At 37.9% G+C, this 10689-nt stretch overlaps 1 protein-coding gene across 1 annotated transcript in view; it reads right to left on the bottom strand.

The window, feature by feature from the left end:
* Positions 1–4762: 4762 nt before the first annotated feature.
* LOC126203384 (clathrin coat assembly protein AP180-like) overlaps positions 4763–10689 on the bottom strand; it is a 186611-nt gene continuing 180684 nt past the window's right edge. The window contains exon 6 of the mRNA XM_049937682.1: positions 4763–6025. Coding sequence (XP_049793639.1) covers positions 5862–6025 — 164 coding nt within the window. The 3' untranslated portion in view covers positions 4763–5861. The remainder of the gene's footprint in view (positions 6026–10689) is intronic.

The following is a 10689-nucleotide window of genomic DNA, read 5'->3' as shown; positions in this document are numbered from 1 at the left end:
ACTGATAAGTAGAAGGTACAGGCTGATATGACATCTATTAAGACATGAGGGAATGACTTCCATGGTACTAGGGGGAGCTGTAGATGGCAGAAATTGTAGAGGAAGAAAGAGATTGGAATACATCCAGCAAATAATAGAGGATGTAGGTTGCAAGTGCACAGGTTAGCACAGGAGAGGAATTCGTGGCAGGCCGCATCAAACCAGTCAGAATATTAATGAGCCAAAAAATAAAAAATACTTGAGCTTTACCAGGGTTAAAGTTCTTTTATCCTTTGTAAATCAATCGGTGTGATATTTGCAACAGACTAATGCAACACAATATGTTTAAGTCTATTGATATTAAATTAGTAAAAACATTATTTTAAGCTCATTAATGTTTTTTCTACAATTGTGGAGAAAAGGATTCATTGAATAAAAAAACCTTTTACAGCAGAATACCAGTTGCGTTTAATGCTTGAAAGTGCCCGAAGGTATTGACTAGTCACTGACAAATATAAAAGGTGCCACTTAATATTCGTTTTCAGGGGTGATCCTCTATGAAAATTTGAAGAAATCTTTTTTTTTTATTTTTGCTTAAAATATTCGCTGGAATGTCTGCTTTAGTGTAGTAGTCATTCCCAGTTCATCAGAAGCTCTGTTATCGAGTTACAAGACGATCTGTGAAAAAGTGTCTCCAGAAATCAGTTACAGTGGGGCAAAAATAGTCCATATGTCATATCAGTGGTGGCCTATCAGGCATTATGGAAATTATGGATGTGCTCGAACTTGAGATCTGACCAGCCTGTTACAACTTCTACACAAAAGCAGTCGAAAAGCGTATCGAGCGAGCAGAGCAGCAGATGACAGAAGCTACTAAAGAGGTCTGCAGAACCACGATAACCATGAAAAGTTGGAGGAGGACCTCCTTTTAGATCTGTAAGAATTGCTGTATGATACAGGGATCGCTGATTAGAGTTATGTTTAACTTAACTGCAAAAAATATAACCCAAATCTTTAAATGCGTTTTCCTCGAAATCGTACTTCTCAAATTGGCAAGAAAAGTAATGTGAGAATGATGCATACGATTTTGATCGGAATTTAAAGCTGTCAGTCTGGACTGAATTCGGTGTCAGTGTTAACAGCGGTTTTGTGATATCTTCAAAAGTGTATTTTGGATGAACGATTTTTGTCTCGATTTTTGTGGGAAAGAAAATGTCATTTGTTTCAACATGCAACCATTTTCTTAGAACTGATAATTTTCCAGTTATCCCATAGATATTGAAAGAAAATGTATATAAAATGACTTATGCAAAATTAATATTGCAGGTCCAGTATGAAGGCTTTGGGGTTCCTGTCGATGACCAGTGTTCTGACTGTAAGGGGTCCTTCTACCTGGTTCAGTGGTTACAGGGAGTGCGTGACTAGGACATGAAAAAGATTTATTAAAGACAAAAGTGTAAGCAATAAAACTATTTCATCAGATTTAGTAATACATTTTATTTGACTTGAAAAAATCACGAAAAATTGTCTAGTTTTCACGCATTCAAACAGGGCTACCCCCTTGAGGTTTGCAAATAAGTGATGATTATTGTGGATTTGGAAGTGATAAATTCTGGTGCAAAGTGAATAAAAATAAAAGGTGAAATTTTAAATTAATATACTTTCAATAATGTTTCAATATATAGATCAATTTGAGAATAGTATAACTGAAAATTATTTCTGTTGTGATACAGAGAAAGCTGAAACCTTTGGCAAACTGATCCTACGATATTTATAATTCTTAATTTTAAAGTTCATTTCTGATATTTTTGTACTGTATTTCTATATCTAGTAATCTAATATTTTCAACTGAATTGAGATTATGTCATAAGATTAATTTTGTCACAGAATATCTCTCACCTAAACACTCCAATAGATTTTATACTTCCGTAGCTGAAAAAGATAAACTGCACATGGTTTGTGTTTTCATTAGTTTTCTATGAACATCCAGTTCATTTGAGATCACAGTAAAAATAAACATGCAAAAAATTTTAAATATATTAGTGTACCACACTAAAAAGTACTCTTGAATGCTCAAAAGTCATCTCTAGTAGCCTTAAATCCACTGAAGTATTTAACAATACCGTAATTTTTCTTTATACAACATAGTGAACATTCCAAAACATCTGAGAATGTTAAAAAATTCAGGAACTTACTAAAACATTCTAAAATCTAGAACATTTGAGAATCGCATACAACATTCAAAAATATTAATTAACCCTTAAAGATGTTCATAAAAGATTAGCAACACAGATAAATCTCGAACTTTTTTCTTTCAAATGTACATTGATGTGAAGAGATGGAAGATGTTTTGGTAACCACCACAGTGTGATAGTGACCACTTCAAACGCTCATATTTCCAGAAACAGCTACCACCACACAAGCACTATAGTATGCAGGGTAGCATGTGACAGAAACACCAGCGACTGGAAGTAAAATGTGCTGATATATAGAAATTATAAAGCTTATCAACACAGATGCATTTAATTTAATGAAAGAAAAGTCTGTTTTGTTTTCTCTATATTTCATACTTAATTAACTTATTCCCAACCCTCAAGTCACTGACCATGAGGAAAGCCTAATTCTTTCAAACTGATACATCAGATTGGTAGATACAAGCAAATCCTTAGAATAACTGCTGGTTTTTCTTTATATTTTCCTGGTAGTATCTTTGCTTCAGTTATACTGTTTGATAACTGTCATGACCATTTCACTATCGACAGTTACTTTATTTCTTACTGCAAGAATGGTTCTTTCAAACAACCAACAATGTTCAGAAAAACTATTAATTCATTCAGGCTGTTGACAATGTTCCATAAATAATTTGTAAGTTGGATTTGACCTGTTATGCAATCAACTGGGTGAGTGCCTTCACTAACTTGTAAGAGTTTTTCGACAGAACGATTCGCTTCTTCATCATTGGTGACTTGGACTATCATGCTTGTTCTTAATTTACTTTCTTCATTCCAGGGCACATAAATGATTTCTTCAAACATGCATTGATTTCATACACTGGAGTTAGTTTTGCAATAACTGGCAATGTTTGCCGAAAATGCCCAGAATGTGTAAGTAATGTACCTCCAGTTAATTCTGGATTACCTCTGTATCTAGTTGTTGTTGTTGTGGTCTTCAGTCCTGAGACTGGTTTGATGCAGCTCTCCATGCTACTTTATCCTGTGCAAGCTTCTTCATCTCCCAGTACCTACTGCAACCTACATCCTTCTAGAAGAGTCTCGAATTTCGAATTTTATGGAAGATTCTATAACATTCTTGGATATTCTATAACTTTCTCCAGCATTCTCAAACATTCTGGAACGAGACTTCTGACTAGTCTCAGCCACTTCAGCACTCAATTTCAAGCTGCTTCACTGTCTTCCTATAAGAAGTTCATTAGTGTGATGCCGTCTTTTGACACTCATATCTTCGAACTTTACCCCTGCAGTTCCAAACGAACCTTTTCCTGGATGATTGATGGAGGGTTACTGCACCGTATAACCCTCACTGGGCTGCAGGAGTGTGTGATGAAACTCCAGTACCATGTGCAAACAAACCACACTTACGTTTATTATGTCATCATGAACAAATGCCTTCTTTAGACACCTATCTCTTCATAACGAATCCCTGTTGTTCCAATGTAAAACCTTCTTTGTGATGGGGGGGTGGAGGGCTATCACACCATATAATCCCAATGTGGCTGCGAAATTCACTTGCAAAGTTTTAGTGACACACCACACTTAAATTTAGTATGCATACTGATTAAACTGAATTTGTGATGGATGTGTAAGCCCAGTGTTGAAGAAATAAACCTATGCTTTATTATTCATCATTTTTGTAGTTTTGAAGTTCAAAGCAGTGTTATACTCAATATTTTTAATTTCAGTATCTCTTAGCTGATTATGAGTATCATATACAACATTGCACATTGTACATTAGATTGTAAGAAGAAAATATGAAGTTGTCAGACTTAGTGATAAAAGATTAGCTCTGACTGGAGTTCAGTGGGGTTAGAAGTCCATCATAACTTATTTTATGGAACCATTTTAGCATTTGCTTGAAGTGATTTAGGGGAAACCCTAGACACTAAATACCCAAATTGCCTGAAAAGAAGTTTAAAACAATCTCCATGCAAATGTTGATTTATCTGGCTTGGTGTCAGATTTTATATTCATCAAGTGTTTAGAAAATGGGGAGATCTTTCACTGAAATAGACTAATTTTATCTTAATGGTCACAGCAAAGTGAATATAAGCATTGTATAGGGATAAAAATCATATGTAGGTATATTTAGGAAGATTTTACTTGTTATTCCTACTTATTTTCTTCTAAAATTCTGAAGACATTTGTTATCTATAAATTTTGAAATTTTGTCCATATTTGCAATTTATTCATAATCATTATCACATGCAATCTGTTGTGTCATATTATTCAATTTATTTACTACCTCCTTTACTTACAATGACTATCTATTGTAAATGGCTGAGTTTAGTTGTTAATTTGAAACTATCTGGTGTTTTAACATATTCACACTTGAAGGTGCAGGTAAATCACCATTATGATAACATCATAATATTCTATATTTTGGTCAACAAGATGTAGGAGGAACTTCAGATATCTATCATTAATATGAACAAGTTACAGAACCATAGAATATGTGCAGCATTTATAAATGATTTATTATCTTGAACAGAAAGTGGTAATACAGATGACACATCTAACTGCAGCTGTTTTTGGCTGGTTGAAATCTATTATGTCATGCACATATACTTAAGTGTTCTGTTGACAACATAATGAGTCACAAGTTATGAATGTCGCAGTTGACTGAACTTAACAGTTGTGTGTACATTGCCAGCCAAATGCCACAAAAATTTTCTAACAGGGACTCAGACATGTACTTCCCTCTCACACTATTCTGTACCAAACGATTAACAGAAAAAACTCACCTGTGCTTTGGTTTATACAGAACATAAAACAAAAAATGATTAAGTACAAAACTAGAGATATTAAATTTTAATGTCAAGATATATCCAGAAATTTTTCCAAGCATTATGGAATTTGAAAAGAAGCTTAATGAAATAATGTAACTAGTGCACACAAACAACACCAGGACACATCATGAAAGTTCTCTATATCATCACAAGAAACATGAAGTGTTAATACAAAGAAAGTGAAACATGCTTACAATGCTTTTAAATTACTTTTTATTAAACATTTTACTAAAACATTTTCTATCATGCTAAAGTAGTTATTACAGATTCTGGCAAAGGGCTGACATTCCTTATGTAGGATGATTACAAAATTTCCAGAGAATTCAGAGTTAATGAAGAAAGAGGACTGAAAGCAGAACATTGGTTGTGTATAGAAGATTCTTTAGCGAATCCTTAGGTGTTATTCGACTTTTCGTGGCGTCTCCCTTAACAATAATCTGACTAAAAGTAATGTGACTGTTTGTGTCTGTAGTATTGTGAGGTTCCAGTACAGGTCTCAAGGTTACTACTACCCCAGATAGAAGGCAGTTGCATGCCAACAAAGAGTGCGTCAGCTCTGGTATGGAGAACTGTTCTGGTGATCGGAAAAGCTTGACACTATTTCTGGCATACTCTGGGATTATTTCTGCCAAAGAACACTACAGAAGATGTTTCTCATTCTTCTCAAACTGAGCCATGCTCTGTCTCTAACAAACTCATTGCCTGTGGGATGTCATGTTGGTAAACAGAAAAGCAAAGAAGAGGAAAAAGGAGGAGGTAAGAGAGAACAGTTGCCTACTGACAACTCTTTGTACCTCGTATCTCCACTACTCCTGAGGGAGTTACAAAGTGTGCAATGCAGTTACGAGAGTTATCAGGGCTAGAGAGCAGAAGCAGCACTCCGTAGTGGTGGTGGTGGTTGCGTCGAGTCTTCACTGGTTTCCACCACAGCTGCAGCAGTGGAAGGCGGTGCAGACTGTTCTGGGTCGTCGTTGCTGATACTGTCATCTGGTGGGCTGGCGGGCGGCGCTCGAGGTGGCACAGCTGCAAAAGAAACATTCTTCACTCCATGATCAATGAGGTTTCAACCAGTGTTATGGTGGGCAAATGTCGCAACGTTCATCACAGTTTACAACAGAAGTGTCAATAAGGAGGGAAACAAAACAAATATTGGTCTAGTGCAAGGACACAAGGACAGGGTTTTTCTAGATGATTTATTCACTTTCGAAAATCAATATGTATGGAAGTAGAAATACAAAATGGACTCGCACACTTAAGGTTCTGCATATATATATATATATATATATGGTATTTCTACATGATTTATCCACTTTCGAAAATTCGTATGTATTCAAGTACAAATACAAAATGATCAAGCCTTATGTAAATGAAAAGAGGAAGTTTCAAAGTTTTTGGCAGGTGGCGCGGACAGGCGGTGATGGTGATAAGGCGACTGTGGAGCACAAGGATTTCTGCGTTCTCGAGTTCACGAAAAGTGAGTCGCAAATTACAGAGCAGCAGGCATTTCATACCAGATTCGGTATTGAACCATCAACTCGCTAAATCATTAGCCATTAGTTTAAGCAATTTTAATAGACTGGGACCGTGTGCAAACAAAAAAGCACAGGGTGACCACGTGTCTCAGAGGATGATGTCCGACGGATTCAAGATAATTTTGTGCGCAGTCCCAGTAAATCTATCAATATAGCCAGTCGAGAACTTGGAATACCCCAACCAACCGCACGGAAAGTTCTGAGACTGCATTTTCTGTACAAGCCCTACCGATTACAGCTTGTGCAGGCTCGCAAACGCAATGACAAAGAGAAGTGTCTCGCATTTTGTTGTTATGTGCTAGCAAAGATGGAGGATAATGTATTTCTACAGCGTGTAATTTTTAGCGATGAAGCGATGTTCCAACTTAGTGGAAAAGTCAGCAGACGCAGTGTTCGCACATGGGGTTTGGAAAATCCACATTCACCATTGCAACACGAAAGAGACTCACCAAAGATCAACGTGTTCTGTACCATATCATGTACAAAGGTGTATGGACATTTTTCCTTGTGGAAAGAACCGCAACGAGAGACGTGTACCTGGACATGTTGAAACAAAGACTGTTCCCTCACGTTACGGAAGTTTCCCAGGACTTCATCTTCCAACAGGATGGAACTCCACTCCATTGACACCGTGATGTACGAAGCTTTTTGAATGGTAAGCTTCCTAAGTGCTGTATCGGTCACAGGGGACTTGAGGACCTGGCTCGGCACTTCTGGCGACCGAGATCTCCTGATCTCACACCTGCGACTGTTTCTTATTGGGTTATGTAAAGGAAGCCGTTTATGTCCCGCCTCTACCAACCACTCTGAGCGATCTGCGGAGCCGTATCACTGCTGCCGTGCAATCACTATAAGCTGATACAGTTTCATGTGTGTAAAAAGTAATTAATTACAAATTAATAAATTTATTAAATTGATATCAAACATTATGAAAACAAACTTTGAAACTTACTCTTTTCATTGGTATAAAGCTTGTTCATTTTGGATTTGTACTTGAATAAATACGAAGTCGTGAAAATGGGCCCATCATTTATCATCCCTCTTGGGAATCGAGAATCTCAATGATTTTTACTCTTATTGGTATTGATACTGGCAGAATACTAGTCCTGGGAATTCCAAGAGCGTATCAAAATCTCTACAGTAGTCACATGGTCTACACGCAATCTTCTTTATAGCTGAGCTATATTTTGCTAAAAGTCTCCCAATAAACTGAAGTCGGCCATTAACCTTCCCTGCTACCGTCCTTACGTGCTCATTCCATTACATATTGCTCTGTAAGTTACACCTAGATATTTAATAGTAGTGACGGTGTCGAGCAGCACACCACCAATGCTGTTTTCGAACCTTACGGGTCTGTGTTTCCTACTCACCTGCATTAATTTACAGTTTTCGACATTTAGAGCAAGCTACCATTCATTTAATCAACTAGGTTTTCTGTCAAGGTCATCTTGTATCTTTCTGCAGCCATTCATCTTTGACACCTTCCTGTACACTACAGCATCTTCAGCAAACAGCTACAGATTACTACTCATCCTATTCATCAGATCATTTATGAGGTCTGTTCAAAAACTCCAGAACATTAGTAATATCGCACCAATGGTGTATTGGAGCCAAATATGGTTGTCATCCCTGTACACGTCTGTGTTTAATGCATAACTGCCGGAAGTTTCATTGTTGTACGTCTGTTAGTTATTGTTCAGTACTGTATTGAGTAGTACATTGCATCTCACAGTTTGGCCCCAGCGGACCTCTTTTTATTTTCGAAGTTGAAAACTCTGTTGAAAGGACGTAGATTTGCAACGATAGACGGGATAAAAGAAAATTCGCAGACGGCGCTTCGCGTGATCCAGCAAGAAGTGTATCAAAACTGCTTCCAGAGGTGGAAATGGAGTTGGAAGAGGTGTATCAGCTATGGGGGAGAGTATTTCGAAGGAGACCATGCACAATAAGTAAAAGGTAAGCGTAGAAAAAAATTGTGGACAAAGTTCCGGAATTTTTTGAAGAGACCTCGAGGGTATATAGAGAATAAGAGTGGGGTATCCCTGACGGTACCCTTATCTCTGATGAACACTCGCTGTCGAGGACAACTTACTGGTTTTCAGCACTTAAGAAGTCTGCAGTTCACTCAGCACATATCTGAGAATGTATTCCGTATACTCTACCTTCGTTAACAATCTGCAGTGGGTCACCATGACAAATACTTTCCGGAAATCTATAAATATGGAATCTGCCTGTTTCTCTTCATCCCTGGTTTGCAGGACATCGTGCGGGAATAAGAGAAGCAGTTTCATAAGTGAGATAATTTCTAAATCAGTGCTGATTTGTGGACAGAAGCTTTTCCGTCTCAAGGAAATTTTCCATATTCTGACTCAGAACATGTTCAAGAATTTTGCAGGAAACCGTCGTTAACGGTACTGGCCCGCAATTTTTCGGGCCCGTTCTTTTAACACAGGAGATATTTGCGTTTTTTTCCCAGTCGCTTGGGACATACTCCCAAATCACCTACAAATTTAATCTGTGTTGCACATGCACGATAAGAAAATTTTGTTAATTGATGAGCTTCCTGACATAATTTTCAAGGGAAGGAGTGCAGATTATGTAGAACTTCTGGTCACTTGCAAAGACTTGTCTGGCCTACCATGGTAACAACATACTCTCTTTTGGTGTATGTTGCTAAGTTCTTCGTGGCTTTTCGGTTCCTGTGCCTCAGACTGTAAAATCGGAAACCTTACGGGATTGCTTTGTTGTTCATCTGTCTGTCTATCTGTCTTTCCGATTGTTAAGAACCCTTTCCCTGAGGAACGGGTAGACACTTCAAGTCCATATTTGTGTCACGTATTAAGGTCTATGGTTCCTTGGAAGCTTAAAAATTTTAAGCTTCTAAGTCACTTCAGTCAAAAGATACGGCCATTTATGTCACATATTTTGGTATACACTCATCAAAACGTACAGGGTGCCCTTAGAATCATGAGAATCAAGGAAAAAGTCTGAAAACTGTTAAGGTGCAGTTCTGTTACACGCACAGTGGTCTAGAGGTAGCGTCTTTGTTTCATAATCAAAATGTGGTCTGCCCTGCGTTCGAAAACCGCCACCGCTTAAATTTTGATTAATAATCAGCATTTGCGCCCGAAGACTTCCGGCTTAGGAAGTCACCCACATTCTGCCAAACCCTTGTCAAAGAGGGCGGAGGAGCGGACAGAGGTTCAAGGCACTCTCTTGCCCTTCGGGTGGGAAAATGCCCCTAAAGGCAGAATAATCAACTGATCAACTGCAGTAGGATGCAGAAGGCAATGAAAATCACTGCATTAAAGACACACAATGTGTATCCACATGGAATGTGATGATCTCTCCATTGGCAAAAAATTCCGGAATAGTCCCCCATTGGAATCTCTGGGAGGGCACTGCCAAGGGGGAGGTGACAATGACAAAAAGTTTGAATAAACAACGGAAGGATAACTTTCTACGGATCGGGGCGTGGCACGTCAGAAGCATGAATGTGGTTGGAAAATTGGAAAATCTGAAAAGGGAGATTCAAAGGCTCAATCTAGATATAGTAGGGTTCAGTGAGGTGAAATGGAAGGAAGACAGATGAGACTTGAACGCAATTGTAGGGGAAGGACTACAAGAAAATGTTACAGGAGAATATGGACATTGGACAAAGAATGAGAGGAGAGAAAGAATATTTGAGTTCTGTAATAAATTTCAGCTAGCAATAGCGAATACTCTGTTTAACAATCATAAGAGAAGGAGGTAGACTTGGATGATTTCAATTAGATTACATCAAGGTCAGACAGAGATTCCGAAATCAAATGCTGGTTTGTAAAGCGTACCCAGGAGCAGATAGAGATTCAGATCACAATTCAATAGTGGTGAAGAGTAGGCTGAAGTTTAAGAAATCTGTCAGGAAGAATCAATATGCAAAGAAGTGGGATACAAAAGTACTAAGGAATGACGGGATAGGCTTGAAGTTCTCTAAGGCTATAGATACAACTGTAAGGAACAGCTCATCAGGCAGTACAGTTGTAGAGGAATAGACATCTCTAAAAAGAGAAATCTCAGAATTTGGAAAGAAAAACATTGATACAAAGAAGGTAACTGCGAAGAAACCATGGATAACAGAAGAAATGCTTCAGTTCATCGATGAACGAAGGAAGA

Source organism: Schistocerca nitens, chromosome 9 (genome assembly GCF_023898315.1).
Source record: "Schistocerca nitens isolate TAMUIC-IGC-003100 chromosome 9, iqSchNite1.1, whole genome shotgun sequence".
NCBI classification, from domain to species: Eukaryota; Metazoa; Arthropoda; class Insecta; order Orthoptera; family Acrididae; genus Schistocerca; species Schistocerca nitens.
Note: the sequence above shows the minus strand (reverse complement) of the source record. Positions and strands in the feature narration are given on the sequence as shown.